Below are 25,134 nucleotides of genomic sequence, written 5' to 3'. Positions count from 1 at the left end.
GTGGTGTCCCTGGGAGAGCACCCAGAGCTGCGGAAGAGCCTGCTGCCACCTCTCATCATCCACACGGCCGCCACACCCATGTCGCTGCCCAAGAGCTCCAGCACGGGCATGGGTGAGGCACTGGGCCCCCCTTCCCGCCGGACCAGCAGCAGCGGATCGGCTGAGCCGGGGGCGGCCCACGAGATGAAGTCACCGGTAGGGGGTGCATGTGGGTGCCCAGGGGTGGGAGATGTCAGGAGGAGGGCAGGAGGAAGACAGGAAGGAGGCAGGCAGGTCCAAGGGGACAGCCCCTGGGCCGTGGGTGGGACAGGGCCTAGGTGTGCCAGGACAAGCCCCAGGGGAGTCAGGCCTGGCAATGCAGGCAAGTGAGGGAGCCCTAGCCTGGGGGACAAAAGAGTGGGGTTCTAATCCTGCCTATTTTGTCCCCTAGCTGAGTGACCTTGGGCAAGACTCAACCTCTCGGAGCCTCTTCTGTAAAATGGGGGCAGGGATGTCCTTTCCTCCTTAATACTTGTCTCCTTGCTGATTCTGTGCCAGACTCTGTTCTAGACACTGCCCATAAGCATTCTTAATGCACTGAGTCCTCACGGCAACTCTGGGAGGTGGGTGCCAGTGTTACCCCTGTTCTCCAGACGGGGCCTGAGTCTCAGCTTGCTGAAGTGAGTAGCACAGCCAGAACCTCAATCCAGGAGGCTGCTGTTAGAGCCCGTGCTCTCGCTGTGGTTTGCTTCATTTTTAATTTTTAAAATTTCACATTTAATTGACAATAATTATATATATTTATGGGGTACAATGTGATTTTTATTTTATTTTATTTTTTTAGAGATGGGGTCTTGCTCTGTCACCCAGGCTGAAGTGCAGCCTCGAACTCCTGGGCTCAAGCGATCCTCCCACCTCAGCCTCCTGAGTAGCTGGGACTAAAGGCGTGAGCCACCTTGCCCGGCAGTACATATGATGTTTTGATATTTGGATACAGTATGGAGTGATTAAATCAAGCTAATTAACATATTCAGCACTTCACTTTTTTTTGTGGTGCAAACATTTAAAATCTACTCTCAGCAATTTTGAAATATATATCACATTGTTATTAACTATAGCCATTATGCTGTGCAGTAAATCTCAAATACTTACTCCTGTCTAATTGAAACTTCAAAGCCTTGACCAAGGGCTCCCCATTCACACACTGTACCCCAGCCCCAGTCTCTGGTAACCAGCATTTACTCTCTGCTTCTAGGAGTTCAACTTTTTAAGATGATACATATAAGTGAGATCAGGCAGCATTTGTCTCTCTGTGCCTGGCTTATTTCACTTAGCATGGCATTTATCCATGTTGTCACAGATGACAGGATTTCCTTGTTTTTTAAGGCTGAATAGTGTTCCATTGTGTCTGTAGACCACATTTTCTTTCTCCATTTATCCACTGCTGGACACGTAGGTTGATTCTGTATCCTGACTATTGTGAATGGTGCTGGAGTGAGGATGGGATGGCAGACATCTCTTCCACATGCTGATTTCAAATCCTTTGGACATATACCCAGTAGTGGGATTGCTGGATCATATGGTATCTCTATTTTTAGTTTTTTGAGGAACCTCCATACTGTTTGCCATAATGGCTATACTAATTTACATTTCCACTAACAGTACGAAAGGGTTCCCTTTTCTCCGCATCCCTGCTAACACTTGTTATCTTCCATCTTTTTGATAATAGCCATTCTAACAGGTGTGAGGTGATATCTTATTGTGGTTTTAATTTGCATTTCTCTGATGATTAGTGATGTTGAGTATTTTTTCATATACCTGTTGGCCATTTGTTTGTCTTCTTTTAAGAAATGTCTACTCAGGTCCTTTTCCCATTTTTTTTTCCCTTTATATTATGTTTTATTTTAAGAGACAGAGTCTTGCTATGTTGTCCAGGCTGGTCTGGAACTCGTAGGTTCAAGCAACCCTCCCACATCAGTCTCCCAAGTAGCTAGGACTACAGGCACTTGCTACGGCACCCGGCTTCCATTTTTTAAATTGGGCTTCTTTCTTGCTGTTGAGTTGTTTGAGCTCCTTCTCTCTGTTGTTTTATACTGCCACTCAGCTGATGATAACACTTCTCTCACCAGCTAAATGAGGATGAAGTGCTATTGCCATATCTGTTTTACGGATGAGGACACGGAGGCACAGAGAGGTTTAATGACTTGCCCCAAGTCACACAGCTGGTTGGATGAGCTAGGATCTGAATACAGGCATCAGAGTTCAGAGCTCCTGCTCACTCCTCTACACCTGGTGTGGTGCCTCAGCGGGGACAGGGTGCTCGTGACCGTGCAGGGCTGTCTGGCGCTGGCTGAGACCACTGCCCTCCTCGCCTGCAGCCAAGCGCCCGCAGCTCCCCTCACAGCCCCTGGAGCGCGGCAAGCAGCTGGACCAGCAGGCGCTCCAGCAGGAACAGCCTGGGCCGTGCCCCCAGCCTGAAGCGGAGGAGCCCGAGTGGCGAGCGGCGGTCCCTGTTGTCGGGTGAAGGCCGAGAGAGCCAGGATGAGGAGGAGAGCTCGGAAGAGGAGCGGGCCAGCCCAGCAGGCAGCGACCGCCGCCACAGGGGCTCCCTGGAGCGCGAGGCTAAGAGCTCCTTCGACCTGCCGGACACACTGCAGGTGCCCGGGCTGCACCGCACAGCCAGTGGCCGCAGCTCTGCCTCTGAGCACCAGGACTGCAATGGCAAGTCAGCTTCAGGGCGCCTGGCCCGGGCCCTGCGGCCCGATGAGCCCCCACTGGAGGGGGATGACGCCGATGACGAGGGCAACCTGGTGAGGCCCCTATGGGCACAGTGACCCCTCACCCCTGCCCTTGAGAGAGGGGAGCTGTGCCCGGCCTGGCAGGGTGCAAGGGAGTTACCATTCCAAGCCCAGGGGATCTCGAGGCGTGCCTGGCCCTGGAGGCTGAGCTCCGAAACAGCCCCCTCCCTCCCTCTGCCCGCCTGCCGAGCCCCACTCCCTTGCCGTGCCTGGGGCTGCGGCTCTGCGGTGGCCAGTGATGTGGATGGTGTCGGGCAGATGTGTATGAATCTTTCATGGCCCTCCCCCTGTGACTCAGAAAGACCCATCACTCATCTCCCCAAACTGATGCCCTCATCCCCCTTTCTCATCTCGACTCAGCACAAGCCTGACTGCCCAGCCCATCCTGACCCATTCGCCCTCCCCCAGCCCCTCCCGACACCTTTCCCCTGGGATGGGAGCAGGGACCTTGGGGCTAGCACGTGAAGAGAGAGGCCAGAGTCTCCTTGGCCCAGGTGTGTCTCTGAATAGACAGCTGTGATGGGGACAATGTTTGATAATTGATGTGCTTCCGAGCCCAGCAGGGAGAGGAGGGAGGGCAGGGGCTGGGCTGAAGGCAGGGATGGGAAGAGAGTGGAGAGCCTGCAGCGGTGCAGGGGAGGAAACAGAGGGTAAGGGGGGCTGAGGGAGGGACGACCCCCCACAGGGTTGATGGGCAGGTGGGGAGGTGGCTGTAGGGTGGAGGGGAGAGGCCCATGTGGGAGAGGGTGGGCAGGGGGGGCTGGGTCGTGGAGCTGTGTGGAGGCTGGTCCTGCTCATGCCCCAGTGTTTGTTCCACAGAGCAAAGTGGAACGAGTCCGCGCATGGATCCGAGCCCGGCTCCCTGCCTGCTGCCGCGAGCGAGACTCTTGGTCTGCCTACATCTTCCCCCCTCAGTCCAGGTATAGACCTGGGCCCCAGCCTCTCCCTCTCACGGGGAATTACCCCGCAATGCTTTCGGGGACGCTAGAAGTGGTGCCCTGCCGTGGGGATGTGAGTGAGGGCCCAGGACAAGGTGGCCTTGCCTGGGAGGACACTTAGGGTAGAGGCTGCAGGTGACGGCTCCCTGCCTCTCGCTGCCACCCTGCCCTGTCCCCCCAGCCTGTGCTTCTGTCCCGGAGCAGGTTCCGCCTCCTGTGTCACCGGATCATCACCCACAAGATGTTCGACCATGTGGTCCTCGTCATCATCTTCCTCAATTGCATCACCATTGCCATGGAGCGCCCCAAAATCGACCCCCACAGCGCTGTGAGTCGCCAGGGCTGTAAACGCAGTGGCTGTTGCATCCTGCTTGGTGCCAGGCCCCTCTGAGTGAGAAGAGAGGCCAGGAGACCACACAGTTACTGACCCACTCAGGGTCACTTGTCGGTGGCAGGGCAGAAAGCCAGGATTCTCACTTAGGTTGCCCGGACTACAACTCTCGCTCCTGGCCTCCAAGATGCCTCCTGTATCCTCCCCTGCCTCAGTTTCCCTTCTGTGATATACCAGCCCGGCAGCTGGGTGTTTCTCCTCACCCCAGGCTATTTACAGACAACATGGTGTCGTGAGCCAGAGGCTTGTGAGGCCTGTGTGTGTGTCCAGTGAGTGACAGGGGTGACGCAACCCTGCGTGCAGATGGGGGAGACGCTCTCCCAGTCTGCCTCGTAGGCCATGCAGAACGAGCTAGGGAGGCTGCCCTTTGTTCCTTGTGGTCCTGCCGGGTCACAAACAAGTAGGTTTCAGGGGCATTAGGGGGGACGTTGGTCACCTGTGCTTGGCTGGGAACCTGTCAGTCCTGCTCAGCAGGAGAGGAGGGGCCGGAGGCCTGGGTGCTGGACACACTGCCCCGGGGCTAAGGTCTTCAGGATGTGCCCAGCGGGTCTGGGAGCTGCCTCTCCCCAGCCTGGCATCACGGCCCCTCCCCAGCAGGGACTCAGGTCCTAGAAGGGTGGTTGGGGATGGATCTGTTTCCTCTCATGACATCTTGCACCACTTGCTCGGAGGTGGCCAGGGTGTCCCCTGCCCCTCCTCGCTGCCTCCCACACCATTGTTTGGATTTCAGTGCCGCTGGGGCTTCTGTTTTCCATTAGGGTGGGCTCCACAGGCCAGGGTGGGGATGGAGGGGTCGGCCCGGGACCAGGCGGATGAGGGAGCACCAGCAGGGGAGACTCCATGCCTGGGGCTGTGGGGGTAGAACAAGGGCGGCTGGCCGCAGAGCTCTCTGTCACTGTGTCACTGTCTCCGTATCTCTGTCCCCATCTGCCCAGTCAGCCACTCCATCTCTGGCTCTGTCATTGTGCCAGACCCCTCCCTCTGTGCTCATGCTCCGCCTGCACCCCTCCAGCGCTCTGCGACCCTCTCTGGCCACTCAGGGATGAGCCTGGGTTGCCTTCTTTCCCGCCCTGCAGCCCGTGCCCGGGGGTGCACCGTCTGTGTGCTCCATTTCTGGGGCACACAGCAGGAGAGCAAGTGACGAGGGCAGGATGGCGGACGGGGGTCAGAGATCAAGTTAAAGCCTGCCCCAGTTTTAAGAAAGGAGTCGGAGAATAGGGCCTGGGATATGAGACTCATGACAGCGCTGTGGTGCGCTCCTTTCCCCCTCCAGGCCACGTTGCGGGGGAGTTCTGGTCGGGGCAGGGGGGAGGCTGTCCCCAGGGCTGCATGTGAGTTAGGGTCCTGGCACTGGCTCTGTGGAGGGGGGGGCTCGGCTGGGATGACAGATATTTCTGAGCCACGTGTTAGAAGCAGTCTTTGGCTCCTGCATGCAGAGACCTGGCCTGAGGGTGGGGGCTTCCCGGTGGGCAAGCCCTGCCTCCTCTCTCCTGCAGGAACGCATCTTCCTGACCCTCTCCAACTACGTCTTCACTGCAGTCTTCCTGGCTGAGATGACAGTGAAGGTGACAGGGGGGTTGGCGCCGGCTCGGGCCCCCTGGTTCCCGGAGGAGGGTGGGTGGGTCGGCTGCAGCGCAGGTGGCTGGTGACGCAGCGGTGGTCCCCAGGTGGTGGCCCTGGGCTGGTGCTTCGGGGAGCAGGCGTACCTGCGCAGCAGCTGGAATGTGCTGGACGGGCTGCTGGCGCTTATCTCCGTCATCGACATCCTGGTGTCCATGGTCTCCGACAGCGGCACCAAGATCCTGGGCATGTTGCGGGTGCTGCGGCTGCTGCGGACCCTGCGCCCGCTCAGGTGAGCCCTCCTGGGGACACCGCCGGCCCCCCGCCGGCCCCCACCCCGCAAGCCCACACCCGGCTGCTCCCTGTCCTCGACCCCCACCCCAGATGACACTCGCTCAAATTACGGCCCTGGCACTTTCCCTCCGAGGTGCCCACCCGCTCTCAGCTCATCCCTCTCTTCCCGTCAGCACGACCTGTTCCTCAGGGCCACTTTGCCCCCTGCCACGTGGGATGATGGCAGCCCTGTGAGGGCACAGGACAAGGGGCCATAGCTCACGGCCTTCAGCGGAAGCTCTCCCTTGTGTGGTCCCCTCAGGGGTTGGCCCTTCAACACATTGCATCCCTAGGGAACGCCCCCTCGAGTTGAGTCCCCCCCACCCCAGCCCCAACAGGTAATACCTTGGACATCCTGAGGGGGGAGCTGGAGATGTAGGGGCCAGGGGTGTCCACAGCCGGCTCTGAGGGCTCACTGTGGGGCTCCTGATGGCAGGGTCCTGTGAAAAGAGGACTGTGCTCTGCCACCAGAGCCTAGGAGGGGACCCATGGGCCAAGGCTGGGGTGGGGAGCGGGCACCCAGCTGGGCAAGGCACAAGGGCGTGCCCGAGCCGGGGGAGCTCCTCTCACCCCCTCCCTCCGCCCCCCAGGGTAATCAGCCGGGCACAGGGGCTGAAGCTGGTGGTGGAGACACTGATGTCCTCGCTGAAGCCCATCGGCAACATCGTGGTCATCTGCTGTGCCTTTTTCATCATTTTCGGCATCCTGGGGGTACAGGTGTGTGGAGCCAGCTGTCAGTGAAAGCCTGGGCAGCGTCCCTCCTCTCAGCTCTGGGTCCTGAGGCTCTCAAGCTGCTGCTGCTGCCTTTGTTCCAGAACAGCACAAGCAGGGACGCTTCCCTCCAGGACTGGGGCCTCAGGCCCCTTTGCCTTCTGGGCATTTTGCAGAACATGGGGAGCCTAGAGGAGGGCCCCACAGAGGATCCCGGCTGCAGAGAGGTTTCGGGCCACGGGAGCCGCAGGCTGCTGTTCCTGCCCCCAACCGTGAGCTCCTGGAGCGCAGACGCTGGCCCACATCTGCTCCGGGATCTCCTCCCTTCCTTCCCTGCTTGAGCACAGTGGGCTGCAGGCCAGTCCCGGGGATCCAGGGCCCAGACAGCTGGGCCAGGTTAGCAGCGCGCTGGCAGGCAGGCGGGTGCAGACCCCAGACAGGCAGGAAGTGGGGGCTGCTGGGGAAACTTGGCCTCCGGCACAGGGAGGAGACTTGGGTTTGGAGGAGAGAGAGTCAGAGCTGCCTGCAGGATTGCAGACACCTCGGGGAGCCTGGGAGCCCCTCCACCCCAGTCTTCCAGGGCCCCTGGCTCCAGCTGTTTCAGCTGCAGAGTAGACAGCTGGCTGTTGGGGCAGCACAGGAGCTCCTGAGTGACTTTCCCCTCCCTTCCCCTCCCTCCCTCCTTTGGCTTCCTGGGATGTCCACTCTGCCTTGGGGAGAGGCAGAGTTTCCTAGAAATTCTCAGCCCTGGGGACTAGGCTGGGGTGCATTTATCAAAGCCCTGTGGCGCCTCTCTGCACGCATCCCTCTACCCAGTGCCCTTCCCCTCCCCGCTCCCCAGCCCCCCTGGAATGTGCATTTCTAACATGGTCCCAGATGGTGCTGATGGGGACTCCGCCTTGGAGCTCCACTGGCCTGGCTCTTGAAAAAGATGAGTGACTGTTACCACCCTTCTGCCCTGTCCCAGTACCCGCCCCCAATACCATTCCTCCCCTCCCTAGGGAGAGGAAGGGCGTGCCTGCAGGGGAGAGTCCTGGCAGTGCTTCCCCAATTGACTTACCCCAGAGTAGAGCACCCCACGCTCACCCAGGTGTGCCTGGAGCTTTACTCCCCAAGCTCACCCAGAGTGTGCCCGGAGCTCTTAGGCCCCAGGGCTGCTGTGGGGGGTGGGGCTCAGGAGTCCTGGCTTCCTACGCTCACAGCTCACTTCTCTCTGTCCCCGGGAATGTGTGTGTCCAGCTCTTCAAAGGGAAGTTCTTTGTGTGCCAGGGCGAGGACACCAGGAACATCACCAACAAGTCTGACTGTGCCGAGGCCAGTTACCGGTGGGTCCGGCACAAGTACAACTTTGACAACCTCGGCCAGGTGAGCCCCAGGCTCAGAGGTGGGGTGGTGGTGGAGGAGGCTGGAGGGGACACAAGTCCAGGCTCAGTGACACATGCTGACTCGACTGGAGGTGGGCGGCTACAAAGAGAGCAGCCCTTCACTCCCTCTGGTGTCACAAAGCCCAGTCCATTTGGTGGCAGTCCAACAGGTGAGCCCACAGGGGTCTGTAGCCTTCCTTAAAGATGAAGAAACAGGGGCTCAGAGAGGGTAAGGGGCTCTCCCAGGGCCACAGAGCTGCATGGCAGAGCAGAAAGCACACATGAGGTTGGCGGGTGTGGGGGGGCGGTAGCCCTGGGTGTGACTCCCGCACCGTCAGTGCCAGCTCAGTGACCTTGGGCCACTGACTGCCCAGGGCTTCGGTTTCATCAGCTTGTGAACGGGGCCACGCAGTGTCCCCCTGAAGGCCACAGTAAGGACGCGATGAGAGGGCGTGTGTACTTTCTCCACGCGTGCAGAGCGCACGCGTGTTCCCGATTGCTTTTCTCACTCTACATTTGCAGAAACAAATGCAGAAAAGGAAGTAGCTCGCTCAGTTTTGCTGGTTTGTTTCCCAGACCCACCCTGGCTTTGGTTTCTGGATTTCCAGGGCTTTGGGGTCCCTTGCTCTCCCTGCCTGAAGTCGGAGAGTGTGAACATCTTTCATGGCTCCTCTGGCTTCAGACTAGCCATGCAGCCTGGGACAGGGAGCCCTCCTGGGGCCGGGAGTGGGACTCCAGCCCAGCCTCTCCAGGGCCAGGGTACCCTGAGCTGCTTCCTGGAGACACTTTGGGGGCAGGTGGTGGGTGTTCGGCCACACATCCTAGATTTCACATGATCTCCTCCCCCTCCCCCCAGGCCCTGATGTCCCTGTTCGTGCTGGCCTCCAAGGACGGTTGGGTGGACATCATGTACGATGGGCTGGATGCTGTGGGCGTGGACCAGCAGGTAGGGCCGAGGTGGGCAGGATCCATCTTTGGGCTCAGGTCACTCAGTATGGGATGGTGCCAGGCATAGGTGCAGGCACAGGACAGAAAGAGCAAGGCAGGTTGGCAAAACGCCATCAAAGGGGCTTCACATCTTACAACAGAGGCTGTAACTGGTGGCCTGCGGGCCAAATCTGGACATATTTTATTGGCCTGTAACATATTTAAAAGTTTTTGAATTTGTGGTGAATATCTAAAAACTGGTGAATTTCACATGAATATCCAGATTTGGGTCTACTTGGGAAGAGTGTGAAGGTCTGAGAACATTGGGCCTGCATTTCCTCAGGGCGGGAGGAATCAGCTGGTACAAAGAAGCCACTTTTGGATGGAGAATATACTCTGTCTTTTGCCATAGTCTCCACCCCTCCCTACTGCCTAACGTCAACCCCATAGCGTTTATATCACCCGCCGGGTCTCTGCAGCTATGTGGGCTTGCGGGACCCCAGGCTGTGGGCAGCGCCTGACGCTCCCCGTCCTTCCTGCTCCCCGCCAGCCCATCATGAACCACAACCCCTGGATGCTGCTGTACTTCATCTCGTTCCTGCTCATTGTGGCCTTCTTTGTCCTGAACATGTTTGTGGGCGTGGTGGTGGAGAACTTCCACAAGTGTCGGCAGCACCAGGAGGAGGAGGAAGCCCGGCGGCGGGAGGAGAAGCGTCTGCGGAGACTGGAGAAAAAGAGAAGGAGTAAGGAGAAGCAGATGGCTGGTCGGTAGTCTTTCCACATCTCTCTGGGTCGTGCTTGACCTTGGCCTTGCGACTGCAGGGGGCTGGGGGCTGGGGCTGGGGGCAGGGAGAAGATGCTCCCCAGCCCCCTTCCTCATCTCCTCCCCCCCAACAGCATGTCTGCCTTTAGAGCCCGCATGAAGCCGGCCACTTCAGCCCTGGGGGTTCAAGGAGCTGCCCCCCGCCTGGGGGGCTCCCTGGGTCTCAGCATTATCCTCCCCGGATGATGCCAGGTGGGAGCGGACACACGGCCTCCCCCAGCTCGACTCTCAGAGGAGCCTCGTGGGAGGCTGCACTGCCCTGTGCCGGCATCCAGCCGCCCGGGGACTGGCCCAGGTGCCAGTCCTGCCCGCCCCAGGGCTGGCAGGCAAACCTCTTGACCCTGTGTCCGAAGACTGTCTGTAGCTGCCGAGCAAGGCCTCAGCAGGACCTATTAACGGACAACAGCATGAGAACCCAGGCCCACCCTCCCTCCCTGTCTCCAGCAAAACTACCTGGCTTCCTGACCATCTTTGGTTTTTTTTTGGCCAAACTAAAGAAGGAAAAATCTCCCCAGGCTCAGGGGAGGTCCGGGGTCACAGGACCTCACCTGTGCTCTCCAGCATCTCTTGGCGTTGGGTGGGTAAAGCTCCCATCCCATCCCTCCTTGCGCTCTTATGCCACGGGTGGGCCGAGGCTAAGAGGGAAGACACACAGGCCAGGAAGGACGCGAGAGAAGAGGCAGGTGCCCTGTCCCTTTGTTTGTAGTGTGTCTCCAGGTGTGTGTGCACCTGTGTCCCTGTCTTCAGGGCCCCTGTCTAACTGGTACAGCAGAAACTCCGAGCCTCTCTCAGTCACAGCCCACGTCTCTCTGTGTCTTCACGTGTGGGTTCCTCCAGGCCTTCGTCTGTCTGTCTGTGTGTCTGTCCCTGTTTGGGGTTGTGGGTTTCCCACACTCTCTCAGCCCTTTCACAAACCGTCTTCCTTCCGCCGATAAGACGCGTGCGGTGCCCTGAGTTCCCTTTGCGTATATTGAAATGTGAGTAACCATCAAGTGAGTCAGGGGCTGCAGTGCCCCCTCCTCCCCTCTGCCCTCAGGTCCATCTCCTGCCACCTGAGCCCTGAGCGAGGAGCTTGGAGAAGGGGGCAGAGTGTGGGAGTTGCACAGGAGGGTGGGGGTGGGACAGGGCCCGTGCTCCCTGCGAGAGGTGGAGGCTGCTCTGGGAGGACGTGGAGGAGACGCTGGCCTCTGGGCAGCAGTGGGCAGTGCAGTGCTTGTCCCACACCCTCTAAATCAGCCTGCCAGGCCTCCTGCCCAGCTCCGGGTAGGGGTCTGGCCTCGGCTTCCCCGTGGATGTCTGAAGCTGAGCAGGTGCGCTGTCCCCAGCGGCCACGCTCTCACCCCTGCTCCATGCGCCCCACCCCCGCCCTGCAGTGGGGCAGATGGAATTCTTTTGGCAGGAGGTGCTGTGGCCCTGCCTGACCAGCTGGCTCCCCTTCTGGGGTCTGTAGCCATCCCAGGTGCAGCTGAGGCCACGCGAGGTAGGAGCGGACATCTGTTCCGATGACAGGCTGCCTGCCCTCCTGGTGCCTCCCTGCCCCATGACCCTGGCCAGCTGGCGGGATCATTTATCTTCCTCAAGTGCCCTGTGCCCCCAGTTTGGGGCTGGACGTTCAGAACACGCCACCCACGCTCAGCGCACCTTCCTCGTAGGCAGAGCGAGGGTCGGAGCCGAGGGGATGCGAGCTGCTGAGGGGCCCTGCCCAGCCCGCCTGGTCCGGCCAGTGACCAATGTCGTGTTTCGTTCTTTTAGATCTAATGCTGGACGATGTAATTGCTTCCGGCAGCTCAGCCAGCGCTGCGTCAGGTACTGCGTCTGGGGTGTGGGTTCATGCGTGTGGGGACGTGCTCTTTGCTCCCTCTCCATGGCTCATTGATTCTATCCTCTTGGGGTGACGGGGTGAGGGTCCCCGGGGCCCCCAAGAGGGCAGGGGCTGCAGCGCAGGGCTTTGCGTCACCCCACAGGCCTGCGCTGAGCTGGACGGGAGGGGAGGGCCTGGCGCCCCTCCGCGGATACCTCCTGGAGGCCCCACCTTCCCAGCGGAGGCCTCTGCGGCCCCCCTTCCCCTCCTGTGCCTGAGTCCTGTGTCTCACCGGCCGGTTATTAGAGCTGCAAATCTCTCCCGTCTCTTGTCTGAGGGGAAGACTTTGATCCAAGGGAGCAGGATGAGAGGAGCAGAGAGGGGAAGGATTTGTTTTAAAAATGTAACGATGAATAATTGAACAGACTCATTAATAGTCAAGCAATCACAGTGGCCGCGTCATCGCTACACACAGCAGGAATTGGGAGTTGAAGGCCTGTGCTGGCCACGAGCTTCTCCCAAAAAAGCCAAAGATTTGGGAGTGAGTTGGGTCCTTAGCTTCGAAGGCTGTGTGTCTGGGAAGGTCCGCCTGGTCCGGCCCGCCCTCCTCTGGTCCCTCGGTCTCCCGCTCTGCTCCCTGCCCCTGCCGGCCCCCGGACGGAGCCTCAGAGGCTCAGAGTCCGGGGGGCCTGGCCACACCACATGTCCAGCCGGTGGTTCTCGAGCTGTTCTTCCCCAAGGGGCCCCTTATCGTGTCATCCAGCAGACCCCACATTTTAAAAGGCTGTCTCTGAAGTTAAGAGCACTTCAGTAATGACTTTGTTTCACCGTTTTTGCTAATCAGAGCCACATCTAATTGCCAATCAGAGCTTCTGAGCTGCAGAAGGTTACACACTAAATGATGGCAAAGAAAGACCATTTTGTCCTTAGTCTGTGGGGTCTTAATGCAGGCAAATGTAGGATTTCTTTTAAGCTTTTAGAAGTATGGGAAAGAACATAAAGACCCCATGTGGCTGCCTTCTCAGGCTGCTGGGGACAGGGGACTTCAGTCTGGGAGCCGCTGGCTGCACCTTTCTCCACTGTTCCCCACCCCCCCACCCCCCAGCCGGAATCAGGCAGATGCCACCCTGCGGGTGTTGGGCTATCTGGTCCGTGGGGGCTCAGGGACCCACCCAAGGGAGGACCCCTGAGCTGCCCTTCCGTAAGTCATCCCTGAGCCCTCAGTGGATCCCTGTCTCCTGTCCCCATGGTGCTGAGCTGCGGTGTTTGGCATTGAGAGACCGTCTCTCTGGGGGCTCAGGAGTCTCCGGCTGGTTTGCGTCCAGATTGCTAGGGGCCTGCCACCCTGTAGCAAGTTGTCTTGCAAATTCCTGAAGTGCTAGGGGGCTGGGTGGGAGGAGAAGTGGCCTTCAGCTTCCCCCTGTGGATCTACCTAGTCTGTCGATGGAAGTGTACACACATTCACACTCACCCCAAACGCCACCCTCGCACAAGGCGGGCCCGCAGAGGCTTCTCTGCCACGGAGGTTGTCCCGTGAATCAGCACATGCACACGGTCACGGCCCCCGAGACATGACACACCCACTCGATGCCAAACACCCTGGTTACTCTTGCACTGCACCCCCATTCTGGGGACATGCTGCCTTGCTCCTGTTGGCACATGCAGGCATGTACACGGATTACCCTCCCTGGCTGTTAACGAGGACTCAGAGACCCTGAACAGGGGCTCAGATCAGCCCATATCCCTCTTCCCAGGACCTGGAGTTCTGCATGGTCCAGACCAGAGCTTTTCAAACTTCGGTGTTCATAAGCACCGCCTGGAGAGCACACAGATTCCCCGGCCCTACCAAAGAAGTTCTCCTAGAATGGTTTAGGGCAGGGCCTGAGCATCTGCATTTCCAATCGGCTCCCAGGGGTTGCTGGTGCTGTTACACCTGTCTGCCCACCGGGGTGATGGGGACAAAGTCAAAGCCCCTAGCCTGGGGCTGTGGGAATCAAACACGGCACCACACCTCCCTGCTGGTACCACTCTCCCCTGGGGCTGCTCCCAGGGGGAGCCGGCAGCCAGACCCCAGGGAAGAGCAGAAAAGAGCCTTTGATTATCTGGGGAATGGGCCTGACCAGACACCTGCGTCCAGCCTAGCCCAGCATCCCTGGTGGAGGGAGGGACCCGGGCTGCTGGGTGATCCTGCCATCCCCAAGTGACCACTCAGCCTCCAGCCCCAGCTCTACTGTCCTCGGCCACCTGCGGCATCCACCTCCGCTCACCCTCTCCTTCCACCAGGCCGGGGCCCAGTGATCAGGCCTGGCCACGGCAGCTGAAGGTGGGGCCTCTGCCGTGGGGGCCTGTGTCCCTGGGAGCAACCCCTGCCTCCCGCCTACTTACTGCCACTCTCCTCTGCCAACCCTCCACCCTGGCCATGCCTCGGCCTCCCAGTGACCCCTACTAACTCAGCGTGCCTGTTGCCTCACAGCGCCTCTCGCCCTTTCCCTGCCCTTGCCCCTGACTGGGGGTCTGGACAGTGCTAGGTCTGACTCTGGTATTTTCTCTGGGAGGGCAGCTCACACTGGTGGGAGGCAGGCAGCTGGGGCCACGGCCACCAGCTTGCCAGTGACCAGCGGTGCAGACCCCTCCTAGGCTGTGGCCGGAGCTGTCCGAGCAGCCCACCTGCCCAAGGCTCCTCCCAGGGGGGTTCTGTTTCTCTTCCAAACTCGGTGCTTGCCTATAGAACAAGGTCCAGGGAGCAGCAACAGGGGGCTGGGGGAGTGGCTTCATCCAGAGCCCTCTGGACAGACCATCCAAGGGCATCTTCGGGGCCAGAGCCTCAAGGCCTGTGTCTAAACCCACCTGGCAGTGGGGGCGAGGGACTCGAGCTGGAAGTCCCGGTCCTGCTGGGTCATGCCTCGCAATGTGTTGAAAGAATCGCCTTTTACTGAGCCTCCTTCTCTCCCTCTGTAAAACAAATGGGTCCCGGGGAGATGCCGATCAGCTTGGCCTGGTACTCTTTGGACCTGTGCTCAAGGGGGGGATTTCTGGCAGTTTCAGCACCTGCTGGTCTGGGGTGGGGGCAGGGGTGGAGGGGTATCGTACAGACCTCAGGGGCCTGGGACCTGTCTCTGTGGGCACATGCCCTGCCTCCCGTCCTCCTGCCCCCACCTGCCCTCCGGGCTGCTTGCAGGAGGGTCCCCGGCTCAAACCAAGCCCACCCACCCCTCAGGCTCCCGGAGCAAGGCTGGAAGGCAGAGTTGGGGGGTAGCAGGGGCCCCATGTGGCCTGGGGCTGCCTACAGAGTCAGGCTGGGGTGACCCAGGAGAAGGGGGAGCTCTCCCTTCCAGCCTCTCCTCTACATTGTCTCGGCTAATAATGGGGCTAATAAGGAGCCGCTTTTTCTAACCTAATTGTATTCAAACATTTTAGTTAATTCTCCATTCATATTTTAGCATAATGGGATCGGGTGCTCTCGGCATTTATGGAGATTAATGCAGAGAAAGAGTTCCGGCTGCTAAGGCAACGCAGGGCGACTAGCGCCCTCTGGTTCTCGTGGTACTGATGGAAGGAAGGAAGAGGCCCGGCTCTCCGGTCCACCCTCCACCATCGCAGTGTGGATGACCCGGGGCCTCATGTCCCCTGCCCAGGCCTCTCCACCCCCACACTCCCGGGGCAAGGAGGGAAGCCTGAACAAATGAAGCCACTTCTCTGAAAACAAAACGATGGCCTCATGTGCCCGTAAGGCACACCAGAGCTCTTCGGGACGTGGCCCCTTGGTTATCCACACCCCAGGGCCGATGCTGGAGAGTGGCCGGGTGGGCTTGGAGTGCAACAGCCCATGAGGCCGACTGTGCAGCTCCTGGGCGCTCTTCCTCCTTCGGCCTTTGGTGGGGGCCCACCCCAGGCCGCTCCCTGCCTTAGTTTACCTCTCTGTCAAATGGTCCTCTGCATGGGAAAGGACAGTTACATCTGAGCTGGCCTGGGCCCAAAGCTTCCTGCCGCCCCTGAGCCAGCCAGCCCCTGGCACGGGCCTCAGAGGCTGCAGCCCTTGCTGGCTGGCTTCCACCCTGGACCTCCTGAGAGGGGGAAGGGCTGTCTGGGACCTGAGGCTGCCCCAAGCCTCCCCGTGAGGAGCCTCCTCCCTCTTTGTGGCTGCCTGGGAGACCAATCTGTCAACCTCCTCCAGATAATATGTGCCCCAACTTGGCCCAGCCCTTCCTCGGCACCTAGAGGAGGGGCCCCCTGCAATCTCCTGCCCCCAGATTTATTCTGCCTGCTTAGCAGGCCAACCTTCTGGCACCATGATTTTTGTATCGAAGTGGTTCACTAATTACAAGAGAAATATTGTGCCTCTGACAGATCTCAGACAGTGTTTCCAGCCCAGCCTGCAGCCTAATGCTGCCCCGACACCCAGGAGCAGGCTAGGCATTGCCTCATTAGAAACTGGGTGAGTCCACAGGTGGGACCCTCCCAGCGTGAGTCTGGGATGGAGCAGAGCCCTGAGGCCTCCCCGCTGCCCTGCCCCACACGAGGGTGCAGGAGGCCCAGGCCCTGCCCCCTGGAGGCCCTCTGAGTGGGTCAGTGCAGCCAGCCAAGAAGACGTCCAATTTCCAATCTCCGGTTTTATCTTCCAATCCCAGCTATGTGTAATCTCCTGTGCTCCCCCCAAGGGGCTGAGCTTGGTGAATGAGCAAAAGCCTTTGCCGCTCTGTTGATGGAGCCTCCTCTGAGCCCGATAAGACCGGTGGTTTTTCATCCTATTGATCCGGCCTCGCTGCGGAACACTGAGTCGAGGGCTTTAAGAGGGGCTGGTGGATTTTGGAGGCTGTCTTGGGGAGGGGGCTCACCTGGTATCTAATGTAGGTGGGGAGCTCTGCATGTCCTGACCCAACCTGCCCCCAACTGCAGCCAGTACAACAGATGCTTGGAGGGGGACGTGCCGAGAGAGCGGCCCCCCCTCCAAAGGGCAGCGTGGGGAGGGTGAGGATGCTGATGACACCGGAATGTTGGCGTTAGAGGCTGGCAGCTGTGAGGGACTGGGGGTGGCGGGGTGCCGGGGGCAGGGGCCTGACGCTTGCTCTGCTCTCCTCCCTGCCCCGCCAGAAGCCCAGTCCAAACCCTACTACTCGGACTACTCCCGCTTCCGGCTCCTCGTCCACCACTTGTGCACCAGCCACTACCTGGATCTCTTCATCACAGGTGTCATCGGGCTGAATGTGGTCACCATGGCCATGGAGCACTACCAGCAGCCCCAGGTAGGAGCAAGGGACCAGCCACCCGGCCCCCAGCTCCAGCCATGGAACCCCTGGGCAAGGCTAACACACTTGAGCCAGGGCACTTCTGTGCCAGGCAAGTGCTGGGCAGCTTACATGGTTTCCCCTTGTGCCCTTTGTGGTGACCTTTGGAGGTGGGTGTCATCTCTGTTTTATGTATGAGGACATCGAGGCCCAGAGATGTTAGTTGACTTGACCCAGGTCACACAGCTAGGAAGTGGAGGATCTGGCTTCTTTACCCAGCAAGTATTTATTGAGTGTCTGCCATGAGCTGGGCACTGGACCTTTGAGGGGAAAGAAGGCATATCGGTGCCTGCCCTCCTGGAATTCCAGAACTCACCTGTGATCTTGCCACCTTTCCAATCAGCCTCCCTTGGCTGCCCTCCAGCCCTCAGTTTCCCCATCTGTACAATGAGGAGGTTGAATTGGTAATGCGCAAGGCCTCTGCCAGCCCTAGCACCCTGTGCCTTCCAGCACATTCTCATGAGGCCCACATTCTCGTGAATGAGGAGCTTACTCCACCCTGGGGTGGGGGGCAGATGGTCAGCCTTCCTGGCGGGAGCAGGGAGGACAGCTCTCCCTAGACTCAGCCTGTCTCCCAGGTCTGGGCAGTATGATGGGGTGGGGGGAAGGCCTCTGCCCTGGGCCTCAGGAGACCCTGCATCTTGTCCCCCTCTCTGCCAGATCCTGGATGAGGCTCTGAAGATCTGCAACTACATCTTCACTGTCATCTTCGTCTTGGAGTCAGTTTTCAAACTCGTGGCCTTCGGTTTCCGTCGGTTCTTCCAGGACAGGTAATGGAGAGGAGAGAGGGGTGGGAGACTTGGGTGGCAGGGCAGAGAGGGGTGTGTCTCTTGGGGAAATACCCAGGAGGACCTAATGCCTGAAGCCCTTTGGTAACTGCTGAGGTCCAGCCCCCACTGGTGGCTGGTGCAGGGGCAGGGGAGCACCCAGGGCCTGGGAGATGGGAGGGCATGGAGGGAGTTTGACAAGACAGGGCCTGGGGGATACTGGCAGCTGGAAATCAATGTGGCCAAGCCTGGGGCTTAAGAGCACAGAGCCTGGAGCCAGACTGACTGGACCAGATTTGAATCCTGGTGGTCTCGGGTAAGTTACTTAACCTCTCTGTGCCTCAGTTTCCTCATCTGTAAAATAGGAGACAATAATATCCACATCACAGAGCTGTGAGTTTATGAGTTCCTATTTGTGAAATGGTGCACAGTAAACACCGTATAAAAGCGAATGAATACAGATAAAAAGCAGAGGCCCTCAAGCTAAAGTCCTGGCCCTACCTGTGCCATTACTAGGCCGTGTGGCCTTAGGTGAGCCATGCCCCTCCTCTGCAGGGCGGGAGGCTGGACCAGCTGGCCTCTGCCCTCCTGTCTTTCTGTGCTGCAACTGCCCCTCCTCCACGACCCCTGCCCCACTCAGGGGGCCGTGTCCTGGGCTTTCAGGTGGAACCAGCTAGACCTGGCCATCGTGCTGCTGTCCATCATGGGCATCACGCTGGAGGAGATTGAGGTCAACGCCTCGCTGCCCATCAACCCCACCATCATCCGCATCATGAGGGTGCTGCGCATCGCCCGAGGTTGGTGTCCAGCTGCCTGCCCACACACCTGTCCCCCCGGGGCACCAGCCCAGGGAGAGATGTGGCTGGCCAGGGACTGGGTGGCCGTGGGTTCCCATGGGTCTTTCTCCCAGCCTCTGCCACCGGGGAAGATTGAGGGCTGGGCTGAAGGTGGGGGTGCGGCCTGGCTGGGCCAGCTGTGTGGCCAGGGACCCAGAGGGGCCAGCTCATGACGTTGTCCTGTCCTGCAGTGCTGAAGCTGCTGAAGATGGCTGTGGGCATGCGGGCGCTGCTGGACACGGTGATGCAGGCCCTGCCCCAGGTAGCTGGGGGGGGGCCTCTGGGGACGGGGAGGTGCTCTCCAGAGGGGCTGGGGGCTCAGGGAAGCCGACTGGGAGATCCAGCGGCACCTTTTCCATTTCTTTTCCTCTTTTCCAGGTGGGGAACCTGGGACTGCTCTTCATGTTGTTGTTTTTCATCTTTGCAGCTCTGGGCGTGGAGCTCTTTGGAGACCTGGGTGAGTTGGGGTGGGGGAGGGGGGAGGGGGGAGGAGCCAGGGCAGGAGATCCAGGGGCTCCGGGGACTAACACAGCCCTGTCCCCTTCCCCCTCCTCCCCCAGAGTGTGATGAGACACATCCCTGTGAGGGCCTGGGCCGGCATGCCACCTTCCGGAACTTTGGCATGGCCTTCCTGACCCTCTTCCGAGTCTCCACAGGTGACAACTGGAACGGCATCATGAAGGTGAGAGCCCACCCTTAGCGGGTCCCTCCCAGGGCTGGCCCAGGCTCCAGGGAGGCAGCGCTATTTCTTGGGAAGATGGATTGGCCGTGAATAAAAGCATGTGACCTTCTCTCCCCCATGCCAGAAGGCTCTGGAACTCCCTCTCCCCAGGACATGCTCTGACTCACACTTCCTCAGGCGACATCTGATGCTCTTCTGCCCCCAGGACACTCCCTCCTCCTCCCCTCCCTTCTCCTCCTCCCGTGCTCTGTGACACCAGTGACCTGATTTTCCACGACAGCCCCATCCGCTGTCCTGCCGGCCTCACCCCCTCTCCCGCCCGCCCCAGGACACCCTCCGGGACTGTGACCAGGAGTCCACCTGCTACAACACGGTCATCTCGCCCATCTACTTCGTGTCCTTCGTGCTGACGGCCCAGTTCGTGCTGGTCAACGTGGTGATCGCCGTGCTGATGAAGCACCTGGAGGAGAGCAACAAGGAGGCCAAGGAGGAGGCCGAGCTGGAGGCCGAGCTGGAGCTGGAGATGAAGACCCTCAGCCCCCAGCCCCACTCGCCGCTGGGCAGCCCCTTCCTCTGGCCCGGGGTCACGGGCCCTGACAGCCCCGACAGCCCTGAGCCCGGGGCCCTGTGCACCGAGGCCCAAGCGAGAGCAGCCTCCCGCCTCTCCCTGGAGCACCCCTTGGTGAGCGCACACCCACCCCTGCTGCGAGGGGGCCTGGGGCAGGGGCAGGGCGGGCGGGGTGGACTGTGGGAGGCGCCGAGGCAGCACGGGGGACCCCAGGCTCCTCCTGGATCCTTCTGACCCCGCTGCCTGGACGCTGGGGAGCAGTCCCCGCCCCTCCTCAGCAGGCTGCCCACACTCACCCCACAGGGCCACCCCCACTCCCGTGGCCTGGTCTGGCCTCCCCTTCCTGGCTCTTAGGTTCGAGGCTAAGTTTTCTGTTTCCTTCCTGTTTCTTTCTTACCCTTGCCCGATTGCCAAACCTCTGTCCTACCCACCCTCTAACCCCTGATATCCGTGCATCCCTCCATCCTTCTCTCTGTCCTCTCCCCCTCCCTCCCTCCCATGGGCTCTTCTCACCTCCATCTCCCATGTCTCCTTCCTCCTCTCACACCTTCCCTCTTCTCCACCCCTCCTCTTCCTCTGTCTCTTTGTTGCTGTGTGTGTGTGTGTGTGTGTGTGCCTGTGTGTCACTGTGGGTCTCACCTCCTTTTTCTCCCTCTGTCTCCCGTCTACCCTCTACCATGACACTTCCCGTCACTGCCCCTCCACCCCGTGCTCCCTGGCTCTCCGGCTCCCCTGCGGGCTGGTCCTCCCCAGGACAGACAGCTGTTTGACACCATGTCCCTGCTGATCCAGGGCTCCCTGGAGGGGGAGCTGAAGCTGATGGACGAGCTGGCAGGCCCGGGGGGCCGGCCCTCTGCCTTCCTTTCTGCCCCCAGCCTGGGCGGCTCCGACCCACAGGTTACTGTGCCTTCGTGCTGTGCCCCTCCCCTGACCGCGCCGGGCTGTGCCATGCTGTGCCGCGCTGCTGGGGAGGCTGGGGGTATTGCCTGGCCCCTGGGTATCTGCAGGAAGGGCAGCCTCAGTTGAGTGTTGGGCCTGGCAGGAGGCGGTCAGGGGTTCTTGCAGGCTGAGATCAACCTCTGGAACAGAATTGGAAGGGAGGGATATTGCGGTTCCCCTTCCAAGGGGGGGAAGGATGGAGGAAGAAGAAGCTTGGGGAGGTGATTTGTAAGAAAGACTCTGAAAGAGAAGAAAGCCAAGGGGCAGAAGACAAGTTGGCAGTGGGACCTTAGGGGCAGAGAGGTGAGGTGCCAGACGCAGGTGCCAGGAATAGCACAGGTGGCCAGGGAACCCACTGAGGGGCATGTCTTGAGCCACAGTCCATTTCTCCTCTTGTGTCCAGCACCCACCCCAGTCCGATTGGGTGGCTCTTTAGCCGTGGAGCCCTTTGGGCACGACGACTTCTGTCCTGGGAGGGATAGAGGGCTCCCGCCAGGCATGGGCTCTGAGACCGTGGTGTGGAACAGGACTGGGCTTCCTCCCCAAGCCCAGCCCCTTCCCACAGCGCCAGGTGCCTTTCTCCCCCAGCCCCATCTGATCCCAGATCTTCTGCCTTCTGGGCTCCTCCTGCCCTCTCCTTCTGCCCTGGATCCCTTCCCCTTGGCAGAGGGGGGCCACCCCTCCACCTAGGTCAGGGGCTCAGACCCAGAGTGGAGACAGGAGTCAGCTGGAGATAGAAAGGCCTGGTCCTCCACAGGCAGGTTCCTGGGAAGCCTTTAGCCTGATCCCAAAACACGGACGGTGATCCTCACGTGGGAAGGGACCTCGCCTCTTGGGACTCAGTCTGAACCAGATGGTGTGGCGGCCCACCCGCGTGCGCCCACTGGGCGGGCGGGAGGAGAGCGCCTCCCCGAGCCGAGCTGGAGAGGGCGGGCTGCAGGCAGGCGGAGGAGGGCCCGCGAGGGGAGAAGCCGGAATCTGGGGGCAGGCCAAGTCCTGCCAGGCTCTTGGAAGCGGAGAGAATAGGCAGAAAACAGCCGTCAGATTGGCGGCATTGTCCCCGGCACCCCCTGTGCCGCTCTGTCTGTGCCCAGAGGAGAGACGGTGCTTTGCTGGCCTTTCTTGATTTTTCTTTTTGGTATCATCTTTATGAACGTCGAAAGCCCTCCCTCCGCCCTGCTCCCTCCCTGGGCGGTGGTAGTGTGGGAGGGGCTGATGAGGTTCCCGGGGTGTCTTTAGAATGTGTTTCTGTGTCCCGGCTTTGTCACTGTTTGCTCTGGCTCTTTGGTGCCTGCCGCAGCCTCTGATCAGAGCAGGGGGTTGAAGTGGGTGAGGGGAGGCGCTGTGGGCTTGTTTGGGAAAGGGGAGGGGAGAGAAGGGACGCCTTTCTTCCCCGCGCTTGGTCTAAAGGGGGAAGTGGGGACGGAGAGTGTGTGCGCGTGCACACGTGCGCGCTGTCCTGGTTTCTCATGCCTGATCATCTCTCTCCCTGTCTAGATCCCTCTAGCTGAGATGGAGGCTCTGTCTCTGACGTCAGAGATTGTGTCTGAACCGTCCTGCTCTCTAGCTCTGACGGATGACTCTTTGCCTGATGACATTCACACACTCTTACTTAGTGCCCCGGAGAGCAATGTACATACACTGCCCCTCAAGGCTCCCCGGCCACCCCCGGGGCTGGGCTGGCTGCAGGGCTCCAGAGCGGCCCAGGGAGGACCCTGGGTACCTCCTCTCACTCTGCCACCAGGCTCCATCCAGAGGCATCAGCCGGCAGACAGGCTCTGCTGGCATGAGGTCTGCAAGTCCCCCACCGGGGACAAAGAAATTAGATGAGATTAAATTGGGGCCTTGCCCAGAAGGGTGTAGGGACAGTGCTTATGAAAGGGTTAAACCAGACACCCAGGAGTGACACAGCCCAACACAGAGGTGGCATCAGAGCCAGTCTCTGTATTTGGAGCCCTGTGCAAGCCAGCCCTCCCCGTCCCTGCACCCCTCCTTCCCCCCCAACATGAGACATTCACCACCACACAGTGGGTGAGAGCCACATCTCTTCCGCTACCACCACGCCCTTCTTCACCTGGGGCGCTGTTCCTGTCTCCTCTGTCACTGTCCCTGTGTGTCCCTGCGTCCTTGCCGAACTCAGTGGGGTGGGGGGGCTTCTTTGTGTTTGACAACTCCTTCCTCCCGACCCCAGCCCTGTCCCAGCTCCCCGTCCCCTTCCAGCTGTGAGCAGCCCCTCCTCCCAGCCCTTCCCCTCCTGCTGTCAGAGCAGGCCCAGCTGGGGCAGAGGTGGGGGGTGCCTAGGGGTCTTGGGTAGCTGGCAGCAGCGGGGCCCTGGCTGAGAGACAAAGCAAGGAAGGAAGACTGGCCTCTCCCACAGCCACCCTCAGGCCTGCGGGCTGTTCAGCCGGCTGGGCCCACGTGGGGGACAGGAACCCCGCGGCCTCCCTGAGAACTAGGAATGGGGGTGGGGTCCTGGAGAAAGCTCTTGGGAGCAAACCTTGCTCCCTCCAGCGGGCCGAGCCTGATTACCACCTTTCTTTGAAACAGCAAAAACCCACTCCCACCCCAAGTCTGTCCACTAAGGGACGAGCTGAGTCCACATGCCCAGGTCCCCACAGAGTCCCTGTGTTGTTGCAGTGGAGCTGCGGAGCCGGCTGTGGCATCTCCCTGGTGTTCAGCTGTCATTCAACCCACAGGAACCCAGCACAGGCCCCGTGCTGGGACTGGGACTGCCACAGGGACCAGATTAACAGCCTCGTCCCTGCAGGCTCTCAAGGGCTGCCCAGTCCCCTGCTCACTGGGAGTGTCCTCTCCCCTGACAGCTCCAGCAAGGGGGGCAGGGCGGGGGGCTGCTGTTAGCTTTTAATCCTCTCCTGTGCTGCTCTGGGTCAGGGCCCAGGCCCAGCCCCTGTGGCACCAGGGCTCCCTTCAGAGCCTCTAAACAAACGGGGCCTTAGAATGAGCTCGTGAACCAGCTGCAGGGCTGGGGGCTGGGGGCTGCTCTCCCTTCTCTGGACACCTCACCCCTCCACCGCCCTGCTGGAAGGCTTGGAGGTGACAATGTGCTTAGGTTCCTGGGGCAGGGCCTCCTCCCGCCCTCTTCCTCCCCATGTCTGCCCCTCCCCAGCCACGCTCATGCCCATCTCTACCTTGTCCTGGGAGGGGTGGGGGGTGAGGGTGGCTGGGGGGCTGGTTTCTGTTGTCCAGCTCTGCCTCAGTTACCAAACCCAGACACCCTCTCTTCCCCGCACCTCCCACCCCTGTTCCTTTTGCAGATGGAGCCCCGCTCCGAGGAGGTGCCGGTCATGCGGGGACCAGACTTACTGACTGTGCGGAAGCCTGGGGTCAGCCGCACGCACTCTCTGCCCAACGACAGCTACATGTGTCGGGATGGAAGCGCCGCGGAGGGGCCCCTGGGACACAGGGGCTGGGGGCTCCCCAAAGCTCAGTCAGGTACCAGGGCTGGGGCAGGTGGCTCAGCTCACACAGGGAGACCCCCTCCTCCCCTAAGCCAGTCCTGACTTGGGTGGGGGGACTGAGGCAACAAAAGGAGGCTCTGCTGCCTCTGGGGAGCCCCCAGCCCACGGCAGGGGGTAAGGGTAGAGGCCCTGATGGGGGAGGGAGCGTGGAAGGGAGGGGCTCGGGTAGGACAGCCTCTCACCTCCTCACCCCTCCCCTGCTCCCCTTCCCGGCAGGCTCCATCTTGTCCGTTCACTCCCAACCAGCAGACACCAGCTACGTCCCGCAGCTTCCCAAAGATGCGCCCCATCTGCTCCAGCCCCACGGTGCCCCCACGTGGGGCACCATCCCCAAACTACCCCCACCGGGCCGCTCCCCTTTGGCTCAAAGGCCACTCAGGCGCCAGGTGAGCAGGTGTGGAGCGGTGGGCATGGGCCTGGGGGCTTCCAGCAGACATTTATTGTGTGCCCAGGCTGTGCCAGATCAGTTCTAGGTGCCAGGGACACAGTATAGGGCAAAGCAGAGGTGGCCTGTGCCTTCTTGAAGTTCACACCACTCTCTTGTTTTACTGAGAAGGCCTGGGGGGCCGGGACAGGGCGGGCAGCGGTTGCCCAGGGCCACACATATCAACTGGACGAAGAACCCAGGCCTCTGGACCTCCTTTCCCCCCACCCAGAGCCGCTTCCCTATTCTCCACACTTTGGACTGAGGTGAGGGACATGAAACAGGTTTTAAGTGTCTTCACTTTTGGCCAAGTCCCAAGCACTCCCAGAGCACAGAGCAGAGCCACATGAAGCCAGGTGAGGCGTATCTGCCCCACCTGTGACAAGTCCACAGCCTGTGCCCAGAGTCTGCCCCTTGCATGAGCGTGAGAATCTGCTCACTCCTATGCACTGGGACAACAGGCTTGGTCCTTGTTTATTCTGCAAATATTCACTAAACAGCCTCTGTGTGCCAGGCACTGGGGACACAG

At 60.3% G+C, this 25,134-nt stretch overlaps 1 protein-coding gene across 1 annotated transcript in view; it reads left to right on the top strand.

Annotated features, from left to right (window-relative positions):
* The window catches only part of CACNA1G (calcium voltage-gated channel subunit alpha1 G), a 60,917-nt gene that overhangs the window by 34,394 nt on the left and 1,389 nt on the right, over positions 1-25,134 (top strand). The window contains 22 exon segments of the mRNA XM_045525132.1: positions 2-195; positions 2,358-2,789; positions 3,597-3,697; positions 3,920-4,043; positions 5,603-5,671; positions 5,774-5,958; positions 6,590-6,716; positions 7,950-8,075; positions 8,931-9,020; positions 9,552-9,744; positions 11,577-11,630; positions 16,717-16,868; positions 17,571-17,680; positions 18,341-18,474; positions 18,705-18,775; positions 18,892-18,970; positions 19,074-19,195; positions 19,524-19,877; positions 20,517-20,660; positions 22,200-22,334; positions 23,978-24,155; positions 24,398-24,567. Of these exon segments, the coding sequence (XP_045381088.1) occupies positions 2-195; positions 2,358-2,789; positions 3,597-3,697; positions 3,920-4,043; positions 5,603-5,671; positions 5,774-5,958; positions 6,590-6,716; positions 7,950-8,075; positions 8,931-9,020; positions 9,552-9,744; positions 11,577-11,630; positions 16,717-16,868; positions 17,571-17,680; positions 18,341-18,474; positions 18,705-18,775; positions 18,892-18,970; positions 19,074-19,195; positions 19,524-19,877; positions 20,517-20,660; positions 22,200-22,334; positions 23,978-24,155; positions 24,398-24,567 (3,344 nt within the window).

The sequence above is a fragment of the Lemur catta genome, chromosome 15, assembly GCF_020740605.2.
Source record: "Lemur catta isolate mLemCat1 chromosome 15, mLemCat1.pri, whole genome shotgun sequence".
Taxonomy (NCBI): Eukaryota; Metazoa; Chordata; class Mammalia; order Primates; family Lemuridae; genus Lemur; species Lemur catta.
This window is presented reverse-complemented; position numbering and strand designations above follow the sequence as displayed.